Genomic DNA, 14,013 nt, shown 5'->3' with positions numbered 1-14,013 from the left:
CACTCTGCACTTTTTGTCCTTCCTACAAAGGCAGCTGCCTCGGAGCAGCTTGGGCTTCAAAGTTCCCAAAATAACAAAGGTTAAAATAAATTAAAAAAAAAAAAAAGAAGTGTTGCTAAAAGATCAAGTCAGTGCCCCACTTGCACCTGGGCTCAGAGCTCCAAAGCGGCTGCCAAGAGCCCCCCACGATGTCCATGGTCGGGCTTCTCAATGCTTGTGGTCCTGTCTTCACCCTCCTGCAGTCACAGGAGATTCTGTATAGCCAGGATGAGGCTGCAGGTAACTGCAAAGGGCAGAGGGTCCTGCTGCTTGTGTTGCCTGTGGGGGCAGCTGGAGAAAGTCTCTTGTGGAGGAGGAGGAGGTGCAGTGATGGGCAGAGCTGTGTGGGTGAGCTGGGTGCCCCAGGGCTGTGTCTGCACCCACCAGCCCTGTCTCCTGGCCAGGCAGGTGAGCAAACAGCTCCTGAGTGCCCAGCGTGTGCTTTGTGCCTCTGCTGGCTCTGCTGATTTATACAGATCATCAATATGACAATTATATACACCTGCAAATTTAATTACCTCCATTTTCATCAGGCGGCGACAGATTTATGCCTCTGTTCAGTTCCTGTAAATCTCAAAGAAGCTTGACTAGACCCAAAAGTCTTTCCATTGATCACTGTGCACTGGCTGGTCTCTGGCTGTCTTGACAAGCTCTTCTTTCAAGAGTGATAAATTTGAGATGCACGGTTAACTTTTTCCCCTTCCACATCTTTCTTCCTTCTTTTTTTTTTCTTTTCATTCTGCCTTTTCTATCTTTCTAAGCCTCCCCACAAACTTGAAAATGGAGCTTGAAATCATGTAAAGCTCCTAAGCACCAAAGAGTTTATGATGTTAGGCTGCAGCTGGCAGCAGCCCATGCCTGCCATCTCCATCCCTTTCCCCAAGACCAGCACTGCTCTCTCCAGGGCAGGGGGGAGGAAGAGGAGGATCACCTCTTGGAAAAGCTCTTGGCCTGGCTGTGGATAGGAGAGCAGACAGGGTTATTTTGGTCCTGTTTCACTCCCTGGGAGGGCCATCCCATGCCTCAGAAAACCAACAGGTCGTGGCTCTCCCCCCAAGGGAGATGAGGAACAAGTAGCTGTGTTTGTTCCCTGTGCTGAGCACAGAAATGCCAAAATAACATCTAATTTTCCTGACCTCTGAGCCTTGGCACAATGAGTACCTACACAGATGAGTGAGTAGGAGTGAGCTGCAGTTCACCCTTGGGGTGCAGCCCATGTCATCACTGTGGAGCATCCCCCCATGTCCCCTGTTGGTCCCACCACCCCTGCCTGACCTCCCCTGCACCATGTGCTCTGATGTCTTGCTAAGTGCCTGGCAGATGGGCTGGAGTGGCCAGCCATTTCCTTCCCTGCCAGTCCCTGATGGATATAAATAGCCCTTTGCCTCCCTGTGAAAATTGCTGGCTGGCTTGTAAAGCTGAAGGGAATCTTGGCAAGTGTCTTGGGTCTGTAGGGTCTGACAGCACAGAGGGCTGGGATTTGCAAAGGGGGAGTTTCTGGCTGGGTGTTAAGTGGCTCTGGGACTAGGAGGGGGCTGCCCTGGGGTACCCCCTCCTCCAGTGCCTGGGGGAGCAGAGGGTCTCATCCACTCCCAAAGCTGGCTTTGCAGTCACTCCTGAGCCCCAAGAGCCTGGGCACTGTGGGGGTAGGGGGTTGTTGTCCCTTGGCATCTGCACCCAGCACTGATAATTGAGAAAATAAAAAGTTTAAACTGCAGGATATCTGTATATGGTCCTGTCCCTGTTGTCCAGGTCTGTGCTGCAGGGATTTCTTGACCCAGGATGTGCCTCTGGGCTCTGTGGCTCGATGGCTGCTGGTGCCTCTGTCTTCCCTGAGTTCAGTACCTTTCACAGTGCTTTCATACTTTATGGTGGGTGAAAAAGAACCTTTTGTTGTTTTTCACATGTGTAAATCCTTGCTAAGTGAGAAATAGTGAATAACCATTGCCTTCCCCACTGCTCCAGGGGCCTGGTGGTTTTATAGGCTTTTATCATGTCCTCACTCTGTTGTCTGGTTCCTTTACTGAGGAGTCCTAACACACTTGGTTTCTCCTTTTCACAAAGCCACTTGCAACATCTCCTCTTCCTTGTACCCCTCCTCCAAACCTTCCAAGCTTTGCCTCCCCTGTTTGGAGAGGGTTGACCTGAATATCACTTGCAGGATTCCAGATCAGCCTGCTTTCACCAAGGTTGAGTTTCACCTGCCCACTTCCTTGCCCGCTTTCCTCCTGCACTTCTCAGCTTTAGCTTTGAGAAGACTAAATTTACCCTTGGTGACCAACTTTTGTCATTCACCTCCTCTTCCAGAGTGTTTCTGAGCAGCCAAGGTCCTGACAGAGACCTCGGTGGGGCTTCTTGGTAACCTCCTTTCATCGTGAAGACTAAACCCCTACTCCTCCCCCAGCTGGTGGGCTTCAAGACGACTTTCCTTCTTATCCCATCACCACTTTGGTTCTCTGGGAAACTTTGAGGGTGCATTTTGACAGGAACTCTTTGAAACAAGTTATCAAACTGGATCACCCTTATCTACTGCCTTACAGTGTTGGGTGACCCCTATTTACTGATGCCCCTGCTGGTTCCTCTAACAAAGTGTCCAGGGCACAAGCAGAATTTACTGGTCTTTAATTTCCTTGATGCGCAAGAGCTTTTGTAAGAAATTGGGGTTTCCTCTGGCAGGTTTTTCCTCTTGAGTTGCTCACCCTTTTGGAGCAATAGTAGTTGTGTTGGTGGAGTTTTACAGTTCATAGGTGAGTACCATCAGAGCTGAGGGGTTTGCACCCTCCTCCTCACTGATTTGCTGGGAGACAATTTAGCCAGGGCAGTAATTTTCCATGGCTGATTGGGAGCCTCTCCATCATTTGGACTCTTTCCACGGAGACCTGATTTTCCCTCTGGAAGAGGTGACGTGACAGCATTGCAGGGTGAGATATCAACCATGGATGTGCTCCTTTCTGGGTTTTTATATCAGCATGGCATCTTGGGAGCGTATTCACACATTCTCTTTACTCTGCTGTAGCTCCCTGTCGTGGGTGGGCACTTGGGCTCCTCTGAACGTGACCGTGTCACCCGAGTGCTGGGCCAGGAGGTGGATTTGCCTCTCTTCCCACACTTCCTCTGTAGCTCACAGTTATGGCAAACAGGATCAAAGTGACATGACAGGAGTGAAAAATCAAACACCAGCGAATGTCCCAATCTGTTGGTTGTTTTCCCCTGGCTTTAGGTCAGAATTGAATAAACATGATGGAAAAGCAGCCTCGGAGGGGCTGTGGCTGGGCACGTCCTTGGGCTGCGGGGAGGAGCAGGGCAGTGGGGGCTGCCACGATGCAGTCAGCAGCTGCAGAGCAAACCCAGTCAGATCAGGCCCACTAATGGTGAATCAGTGTCCTCTGCCCAAAAACAGCAGCTCAGCACCACTGCCGGAGCGACGGAGGGCTGGTTTTTAAAGAAAGGGAGGGGTCAGGGCTCTGCCGTGTTTGGGACAAAAATCCTGGTTCAAGGCTGCAGCTTTGGAATGCAGCTCCTTGGTGACCTTCCCAAAAGCAAAGCTTTCTCCTGCATTCCAAGGAGAGAGCTGGTTAGCTGTCAGCCATGCTCGTGGCTTCACGTGTGCCAGCCTCACACACAGGCAGTCGCTCTGACCTAGCCTGAGAGTGGCTCAGGGAGATCATCACTGCCTTCTCCTCAAACCTTTGTGTTCTCCCATATCTGTGACTCTTCTGGAGATTTTCCCCCAGGGGCCCTTTCTCATGAAGCAGGTTCCTAATATATGCAGTGAGGTTTATGTTTGCTGGTATGGAAATGCTGGATTGTCTGGAAAGGGCAGAATGACCTGCAGGATGAGCTGGTTCTCCTACCTGAGACTGGAGACAGGAAAAAATGCAAATGAAAGATGGGTAGTCAATGATGAATGTGAATTTTTTAAGCAGGTCCATAAAAACATGAATATTATCCCACAAATGATCTGTCACTAAAACCCTGGCAGTATAAAGAAGTTAAGTATCAAGATAAGCATTTTGACATCTGAATTGATAGAAATCAAGGCCTGAGGTCCTGACAGAGAGAGTGAGTGACTCATGGTGGGAAGGTCTCCTGAGTCACTTCAGATGTTGGAGACCCTCAGAGGAGTGCAAGGCTTGATTTAGCTGAGCCCTTTAAAGGATGTGTGTGGTTTAGGCATGGAGCAAAAGCCTTAGCTAACAGGGAACTTAAATAAAAACACAGCCATGTTCCGGACGGAAAATAAAGCAGGTTTAAATGTTAACGAGGAAATACAAGTCCAAGTCAAAATCTGTGCTGGGCTGTATGAAATGAGTCTGTGGAGACCAGCATTATGGCAGAGTTCATTTGACTTATTGGAGACATCTATTAGTGCAAAATGCTTCCAAATGGAGAGGAAAATTGTTTTGCTGGGTGTTTTTTTCTTCAAAACACTGATGTGGGTTTTTAAGGATAGTTGTTCTCCTTGTGTGCCACCAAGCCAGGTCTCCGTGGGGGGATGAGGACATGGGAATAGGTCCAGGACAGCACCAGGCTCATGGGCCAGGGTCTGGATGTTGCAGCAGCTCAGGAGCAGAATTGGGCTGTGACAGAGGTGTCCAGAAGGGCTGGGTTTGCTCCATGTGGGACAGCTGTCCTGAGGGAAATGAGGCTGTCTGGGATAATTGAGAATGAGGCAGATATAAATCCACACACCTGCAGCACCTTCAGCCTGGTTTTTTTCCTCTCCTCAAATTGCTGCTGCAGAACCTTTCTTTCCCTGCTCAGATGGTCTGGGAGGGGAGCAGCCACGCCGTTGTGTTGAAAGCATCAGCCAGGGCCTTTGGAGGCTGCTGCTCCTGCAGATATGAAGGACCTGGGCCACCTTTGATACCAGGTGAATGTGGCACAGCCTAATTAGTGGCCTCCTGCTGTTATTAACCTCTGACTCAGACAGGCTATTTTTTAACAGAGGTGCAAGAAGTTAATACTACTGCTAATGGCTTCCTAGCCAAGGCCTTAATGAAAGCCGTGCAGGGACCAGGCTTTCCATCAATAACTTTCAAACTTTGAACTTGAAATTATCCTCTCCCCTACACCTTTTTTAGAAAATTTTTGGCTTTCTGCCCACTTTTCTGCCCCTTCTGGGACATCCTGGCCCCACTGTAAAACTGGTCAGCAGGGCTGGCACCTGCCAGCTCCTTTGCAGAGCTGACACCCTCCGACATCCAGACAAATCATCCCAGTTGTTCTACATTGTCACTGTGGCATCCCCCACAAGGTGGTGAGATGTCTGCTTGGAGGGCAAGACAAAGGGAAAAGTGAAATCTGTTGGGCTGGGAGAAGAGGGAGTAAAGAGATGCTGTGTTAAGGAGGAAGCTTGGTCTTGGTCTTGTATTGGTCTTGCTTAAACCAAACTCCAGGAGAGCTTCACGGGTGCAGAAAAGCATTTATATGTGTTAATTTTTCAAGCATAAGTGGAGTAGGGTAGAGGCAGCTGACGTGTTGCTAAGACACTCAAGGAGAGGAGGAGAAGGTCCAAGGCTGGAACTGCCTCATCCAGGCACTGCCTCCAGGGCAGGAGCAGAGATGGTGGAGCAGCCTTGTCCTGCAGTGTGATGGAGGGCTCACAGCCTGCCAGTCTGGGGTGATGGCAATTGATCTCTGGGGTCTTTCCCTTTGCCCCTTGCACTTCTGACCTGTGTGCAATGCATCTGCAGGGTCACGTCGTGATGTCTGGTGCAGGCTCTGTGGCTGGACTGTGCTCTTCTAAAACGAAATCCATTTTTTATTGAAATATATTTTTCTTTTAAAAAATAAGCCTGTTTAAATAAATTTGAAATTATGACAACCTATTTTAAGGCTTAAATTTACTATAATCTATTAATCATTTAAATAACTTCCATCAAGGATTTCTTCTCAAATATTAATGAGCTGGAGGGTGCTGCTTTTACAATGATATGTCAGATCAGGGGGAAAACATCTCTAACTCTAGCTTTCTAAATGTCACAATGTCACATACTTAGTATCTATTATTTTCACTCTTTACAATGGAGCAAATGCTGGTATTTACATTTTTTCCAAATGTCAGTATGTAGAGTTCCTGCCGTGCATAAAAGCTCTCGCCTTAATTACTTCTAATTTCACGTTAGCAGGCAGGTGCAGGGAGAGTGTTTTCTTCCATCTCAGCTGGTTCACACGAAGTTGAGAAGCCGTGGGGAGCTGGGAAAGCAGGCAAGCTTGTTTCCCCCTCTCAGCCCATGAATAAAGACCGTGAGGGAGAGGAGGAGATCTGCTGCTTCCAATCCTCCCGGCTCCCAGGACCGGCTTTTCAAAGGGGATGCGTGTCCCTAAACACACAGCTCAGCAGTGAGAGGGAATTTCAAAAGTGCTGCTGGCCTCCCGGTGGCTGAGCTCTCGGTTTAGCTCAGCATCCCCGTGCTCGGGACACTCCGAGTGCTCTGATCACCGCCAGAAACACGGCCCGTGCTGAGCACAGACAATCTGCCAGCGCACTCGCTGTGGCTAATGTTCCTTTTGATTAATCAAATCAGTTTGGGAGGATGAGCCTGGTTCCCCATGCAGATTTTGCACCCCCCCTCCCCACCTCCCCTAGCAGCCAGCTCACTTAAGGCAGCCTAATGAAATTAATTAACAGCAAATTTAAAATGTTGTTTTTCAGCACTGTAATTGAATTCCAGTTTTCATTTGAAGGCAGCATGAAACAAGCAAAATAAAGATGATAATTTGCAAAGTGAGACAGGCGCTTTCCCATTGCCATCAATGGGGCAGATACAGGAGGGAAAGCTCAGTGCCTCAGTGGGAAACCTGTGTTTTTTCTGGTTATCCCAACAAAATCTGCTGTTTTCATGAAAAGCAGCTAACAGGCAAATGGCAGGCTTGAGCTGATGAGCTTGATGAGATCAAGGTGGTGTAAGGTGGTGATCAAGTTGCTCTGGTCTGAGGGGGACACAGTGATTAAAACAGTGCTCATCTCTGCTAGGGAGGGGCACTGGTGTTACCCTGCCTCTGGCTGAGACCCACCTGTAGGATGTCCCTGAAATTTTGGCCAGCCAGCCAGGTGAATTCGGTTTGATTTGGCATTTGGTGTCCTGGAGCATGTGTCGTGTCCCTGTCCTCAGCTGCTCTTCTGCCTGGGTGTCCTCTACTGCCATGAGAGCCCAGCTTTGTCCATCTGCCTCACTGCCCCAAACTCTGGAATTAAAGGTGCTTAGGGAAAACAGGGCTGCCTGGACAGAAGCTGCAGGTACCTCTGCAGGTCTCTGGGCTGAGTGCCAGGTGGAGAGCTGTAAAAAATGGTTGAAAACTGAAAACCTCTGAAATCGTGGCCACATTCACATTTTGCTGTTCACAGAGGATGGTAAATATTTTGTTTACAATAATTTGTGATGTGGTCCCGGTGATCCCATCACGCTGCTGAGAGGTTGTCCTGTATCCTGTGTCCCCAGTGTCTGAAGCTGTGGGTGAAGCCTGTTCAAGTTAGAGCTGCAAGGACACTGCTGGGTTACTGCTGTCAGTAAGTGCTGTCTCCCTGCACCTCAGCTGGATTTTTGGAGAGGCCCAACTTTGGATTATACCCAGAAATATGGGTTTTATTCCCCTTTAGCCCTTCAAGTTGTGTTTTATGTAGGGGCAGCCATGGTGCTGGCAGGAGGGGACTGGAGGGTGTGCATCCTTTGGTCCCTCCACCCATTTTTTTGGGAAGAGTTGAACATCTGTGTACTGGTTTGAAAGCAAAACCAGTGAGACTCCAAGTCAGAAGTACAATTTAATAGAGAGAGATGAAACAAACAACAACAAAAAAGGTAAAAGTAAACTAAAATAAATGCAGTAGTACAAAGGACCACTGACAGAGTCAGAATGCAAACCTGACACCCTGTTGGTCAGGGTGTTGGAAGCAGTCCAAGATAAGTCCCCCTGGAGTGACAGATGTGGCTCCATTGGAGTAGAGATGATCCTGAAGAAAGGGTCCACTCATCCTCTGGGAATCCAGTGGGAATGGCTCCCTTGGGGTTTGGGATTGCAGGTTTTATCCCATGGAAAGGCTTTGGCTCCTCCTGCTGGGTGGAGCATCTCCCAGTGGGATGAGGTGATGTTATCAGTCATGGGAGAGGCCTTCAATGGCCCATTCACAGGGGATGTCCCTGGGAGGAGGATGGGTGGAGGAAGAGATAAGGAGGCCCTGCCTTATCTGGTGTTATCAGGTGTCCCATGAACAGAAGGCATCCCTCTTCCCCCCCTAGAGTTACAAGAGATAAAGAACAATATCTCCCAACTGGTTTTAACAGATGAAAATACAATACACATTTTTGGTTCCATTTTTCAACCCCAGACAATCTCCCAGCACGAGCCCTCTGCTCCAGGTTTCCCCCTTGACCAGCTTTGCTCTTGCAGAGATCTCGGGCAACACGGACGACATCCCGCTGGTGCGCTGGCGGCAGCAGTGGCTGGAGAACGGCACCCTGCTCTTCCACATCCACCACCAGGACGGGGCCCCCAACCTGCCCGGCTTCGACCCCACGGAGGAGCCCCAGACTGAGTCGGCAGAGGAGGAGCTGAGGATCCTCCACATCTCTGTCATGGTATGTGGTGGGAAGGCAGCCCCTCTTTAGCTGTCCAGACACCTGTGAAAAATACAGTGGCTTTTGAAAAGCCAGTTGTTTCCCCATCTGGCTCCAGCTGCCCTAGGGTGGGGAACTGTGCCCACCTTTGAGGTGGTTAGGATGCCCTGGTGAATGTTAAGTGCTGCTTTAAACCTCTCCTTTAGTTTGCATCAATTTGAAAATAGGTTTGCAGGGTGCCTTTATCCCGGGGGGTTGTGTGCTTTGAAGGTCTCAACCACGTTAACCCAGGGTTAATTCACACTGACTCGTCAGGAGCCCTTTGCCTGGTGCGTGCTGCCTGCTGCCCTCTGCCCTGATGCACAGCCTGTGTCACAGTGCCACCAGGGAATGCCACCACCACTTCTGTCAGCGTGGCAGCCCCGTGGCCATGGCTTCATGTGTCGAGGTTGCACAGCAATGCTCCACCCAGCTGCACAGAGACAAGGTTTTAAAGGCAAAGAAAGGAGAGATCTGCATGTTGGGGGATGGTCTGTGGTGTGTTGATTGGGGGTGTTTTTTTTTTTTGTTGTGTTGGAAAAAATTCGAAGAGTCCTACAATTTTTGTGCCACTGGAAGATAATTAGCCAGAGACAATGTGAATGTGTTGCCAAGGCTGCAAACAGGCTGTTCAGTGGTGTCTGCCCTAATAAGGGCTTCAATTGCTCTTCCAGATTGCAGCCCAAGGCCAGGTTTCTCCTCCATCATTTGTGCTTGATTAGTCTCAGGGAAAAGAATTGCTAGCAAAGCCACTCCCAAAAAACATCTTGCACCATTATCTCTACTTTACTGTCCATTCACAGCTGCTCCTAAGAGGCTGCATCACCTCTGAGAGGCTGGCCCTGCCGTGGTCTTGATTTTCTTGGGCACTGCTGTGTCCCAAGATCAAGGCAGAAGTGCCTGGATCAGGCTTGTTACCGAGCTGATGAAAAGGATGTCTACAACTCATTGCTGTCATACCAAAATGTGCAAATGCAGACTGAATCCTCCTCTGCCCTTTTTTCCCCATCACTCTCAGCTCTGCTCTGACAGCATCCTTACTCCCTGACAAATAGCGGTTGGCTTTTGTGCCAGGAGTCAGGATCACGTGGAGTTTCCAAGGCTGGTTTTCCTTCTTTGCTGTGTGGTTGCCAAGGGAAGGAGTGGAGCCAGGGATTGTATCCATCGTGACCAAGGTCTGCTCGTGGACGGGGCGAGGAGCACTCCCACACCCATCAGTGCAGGCTCCTCTCACAGCCACCACATGGATGCTGGGCTGGGGGGAGTGAGACAGAATGGGATTTCCGTGCTCCTGTGGAGGGAAAACGGGGCTGTGAGGTGATGGTCTCACCCTCTCTAGCAGGCATTGCTCCTCTCAGAGCCTCTTGAAATCTCAAGAGTCCACAGGCTGCTTTTCTCAGGGATAATTTGAGCTCTATAATTTAAGCTCTCAGACTATTGGGGCAGAAGAAATTCAGTTTCAATGAAACAACAAGTCTCTTCTGTGAACCCACAGTCACTGCCTGAAAAGAGTGAGCATCCACCAGACCCGAGCTCCAGCTTGGACTCTGCTGTTCAGCAGCACAGGCAGAGCTCGCTGGTGTTTGGGGGATTTAATGTGTATACAGAGGGTGAAGCAGAGCCAGGAATGCCCTGGGATTCCTCCTACCTGCTTGTCATGCCATCTGCAGATGGACTTTCTCCAGGCTGATGGAGAGCTGTGACAGAGGAGGCCATCTCTGGTGGGGATGGGGATAATCCCCCCTTGTTTATGGATCACAGGAACTCATAGGGATTGGAGCATGATACAGAATTAGGCGCCCACCTTGCCACTAAAAATTCTGCATGACTATGCCAGGCTCTTTATACAAATGTAGTGACGGAATTAGGCTGACACAGAGATTAGATATTGGGAAGAAATCCTTCCCTGTGAGGGTGGTGAGGCCCTGGCACAGGTTGCCCAGAGAAGCTGTGGCTTCCCCATCCCTGGAAGTGTTCAAGGCCAGGTTGGACAGGGCTTGTCCCTGCTTTTTGGCAAGGCCATTGGAATGAGGTGAGTTTTAAGGCCCCTACAAATCAAAACCATTGTAGGATTCTGTGATTTCTATGATCCAGGGCCAGTTTTCAGCCCCAGCAAGGTTTTCTGACTTCCTGGCTGTAGGCTCTCTGGCCAGAAAGATGCCAGCCAGTCCTCCAACTTCTGCAGGACTTCTGGTCTCCTGAATCACTGGAGTTTGTTTCCTCTTTCTTTTTTTTTTTTTTTTTTTTTTTTTTTTTTTTTTTTTTTGGTTTTGTTTTTAAAGAAAGTTGGGAAGGAAGCTGGGAGAGTGCATCACAGCTCCATTATCCTGGAAATGAAAGTGGGTTAAACTGTAATGGCCATTAAACTTCCTTTTCCAGCTGCCTCTTCTGCTTCTCATTCAATAATTCCCCTAATGTTTTATCCTAATGGAGCAGATTATTACTATTATTTCATTTTCTCAAGATCACCTATTGCATAGAAAAGAGGAGGGGGACTGGAGCTGTGGACGGACTCTGAGCTCTTAGCTGTCTCCACATGCTTTTCCTTGTTATTATTGTTATTATTCTTGGAGATTGTGCATAAAGAGCCAGTTTGGGGCTTTCATCTCACCGCCCTCCATATGTGTGCAGTGATGTCATGCAGGAGGCTGATCTTGGGGACAGTGGCAGGATGGCAGGGCCAGGTACAGTTTTGGGGTCCGTCCCTGTGGGACAGGAGCTTTTTCAGCCTCTTTCCCCAAACAACACTTCAGTCCTGTCTCAAGCCTTGATCTCTTTCAATCTGTGCTGCAGTTTCTGCTGGATACCCTGGGAGAATCTCCCCAGACTGAGAGTGACAGCACTGCAACCGGTTGGAAATGGGTCAGAAAAAGTTGCCCCTAGGAGCACTTGCCTGCAATAAAGTTGATCTCTGTTTTCAAAGCCAGGAGAGTGAAACAAAGCATGCTTTGCTTTAAATGCTGCTTTTTCATGCCTCGGTGGCGACTTCAAAGCTGGTCCAGCCCAAGGCAGGCTCCAGCTGGGTGCCCTTGGCCAGCACTGGGTGCTCCTGGTGCCAGCAGAGTCTTGGTGATCACAGAATCACAGAATCACCAGGTTGGAAGAGACCTCCAGGATCATCAAGTCCAACCCAACCCTAACCTCAACTAAACCATGGCACCAGTGCCACATCCAGCCTTTTGTTAAACACATCCAGGGATGGTGACTCCACCACCTCCCCGGGCAGGCCATTCCAGTACTTTATCACTCTTTCTGTAAAAAACTTCTTAATGTCCAACCTGTATTTCCCTTGGCGCAGCAGGAGACTGTGTCCTCTCCTTCTGTCAGTGCTGCCTGGAGAAAGAGACCAACCCCACCTGACCACAGCCACCTTTCAGGAGGTTGTAGAGAGTGATAAGGGTCTCCTTTTCTCCAGGATAAACACTCCCAGCTCAGTCAGTCGTTCCTCACAGGGTTTGGGCTCCAAGCCCCTCACCAGCCTTGTTGCCTCCTCTGGAAATGCTCAAGCATCTCAAGGTCCTTCCTGATCAGGCTCCCATTGCTGCTCCAGCTCCAGGCCACCCCGGAGCATCCCTGGGGTGTTGGTGTCCCAGGGGTGGCAGATGCCAGCCCCCGGCTGAGCCCCGCTCGCGTCTGTGCCCGCAGGGAGGGATGATCGCCCTGCTGCTCTCCATCCTGTGCCTGGTGATGATCCTCTACACGCGCCGGCGCTGGTGCAAGCGGCGCCGCGTGCCGCAGCCCCAGAAGAGCGCCAGCGCCGAGGCTGCCAACGAGATCCACTACATCCCGTCGGTGCTGATCGGGGGCCACGGGCGGGAGAGCCTGCGCAACGCCCGCGTGCAGGGCCACAACTCCAGCGGCACGCTCAGCATCCGCGAGACGCCCATCCTGGACGGCTACGAGTACGACATCACCGACCTGCGGCACCACCTGCAGCGCGAGTGCATGAACGGCGGCGAGGACTTCGCCAGCCAGGTCACCCGCACCCTGGACTCGCTGCAGGGCTGCAACGAGAAGGCCAGCATGGACCTCACACCAGGTGGGCTGCGCTGGGTCCTCTCCTGTCGGCTCCTTGTTTTCTTCCTGTTGGAGCCGGGATTGGTACACGGGAGTCACAATTTCTTGTTCGGACTCTGTTTATTAATCCTTGTCTATATCACAGGCTCACGAGTCGTGAGCTCTAACTAGCAAGTTAGAAAAATGGAGGCACCTCTAACTCCTTCCAAGGTTATTTAAGGGTGCTAATCACCCAATAATGAGATGACACCCATATTATTTATACTTTTAACCCAATAACTGACCACACAAGGTCTGCAATGCAGACCTTTTTCACCCAGTTAGAAAAAACCACCCTAAATCCAGAAGAAGAGGGCGAAGAAGAAGGACTTAGGCAACACCTTAAATCCTCCATATTGCCCCATGTATGTTACTATATACTAAAACCTTGAAATCCAAGTTTCCAGGGTTTCAACACTTTCCAACTTTTCTTCTCTCCATGGTTCCATACATGTGTTTTCCCTGGAGCACCTTCCCTGTTTCTCTGGGTTTTTGTTGGTCATCCCCTGAAGGCACTTCCAGTGCTGGGAGACCATGCAGCAGCCACTTGAGAGCAGTCCCTGCTGAGTGGGACAATGCAGCTTTGTGGTTGAGAAGCAGAATGGGGTTCCCCCCATGCTATCCCATCGTGACCCCTAAACTTCCCTTCTGTATCCCCAGGTTTCTGGTGTCTTCTTCAGGTGAGGTTTTTAGTAGCAGATTTTTACTTGCCATCAGTGTGGTTCAGAGTTAACGCTGCCTTCTGATCACCAGCAGGGATTCCTTGAGGCTAATAACAAACCTGTTCTTTGGTCATATCACTAACTGAACCATCCAACCTAGAGCCTTCCCAGCTGAGACAGAGTTTGAGAAGACCATAGTGTGGTGCCTAAAGCTCTCCTGCATATGAAGAAGTGCCCTGAGAGGCTGAGTGTTAAATCTCAGCTTTTGGCTAGTTTGGTGGAGGTGCCAGTCCTCTTCAGGATTTGAGCTGCTCATGGGTGTGCACTGGGGGCAGGCTTCAGCACCTCCATCACCTCAGGATGATCTGGAGATGGATCCAAGGAAACTTTTCTCCCACCTCCCTCCCTTTTAAAAAAACCTTTATCCCTGAAATATTTTGCCTCCAATTCTCCCTGCGCAGGGAGCGATAACGCCAAGCTGTCCCTGATGAACAAGTACAAGGACAACATCATTGCCACCAGCCCCGTGGACTCGAACCACCAGCAGGCCACGCTGCTGTCCCACACCTCCAGCAGCCAGCGCAAGCGCATCAACAACAAAGCGCGAGGTAGGGCGGTCCCGGGCGTGGAGGGGCGCCTTGGGCTCCCCCCACCCACAT

The 14,013-nt window shown here is 50.1% G+C and overlaps 1 protein-coding gene across 1 annotated transcript in view; it reads left to right on the top strand.

The window, feature by feature from the left end:
• ASTN1 (astrotactin 1) overlaps nt 1-14,013 on the top strand; it is a 48,122-nt gene that overhangs the window by 12,552 nt on the left and 21,557 nt on the right. The window contains exons 2-4 of the mRNA XM_063406549.1: nt 8,431-8,618; nt 12,282-12,675; nt 13,816-13,962. Of these exons, the coding sequence (XP_063262619.1) occupies nt 8,431-8,618; nt 12,282-12,675; nt 13,816-13,962 (729 nt within the window). The remainder of the gene's footprint in view (nt 1-8,430; nt 8,619-12,281; nt 12,676-13,815; nt 13,963-14,013) is intronic.

Source organism: Prinia subflava, chromosome 10, assembly GCF_021018805.1.
Source record: "Prinia subflava isolate CZ2003 ecotype Zambia chromosome 10, Cam_Psub_1.2, whole genome shotgun sequence".
Taxonomy (NCBI): Eukaryota; Metazoa; Chordata; class Aves; order Passeriformes; family Cisticolidae; genus Prinia; species Prinia subflava.
The sequence above is the reverse complement of the archived record's forward strand: the minus strand, read 5'-3'. Positions and strand labels throughout refer to the sequence as shown.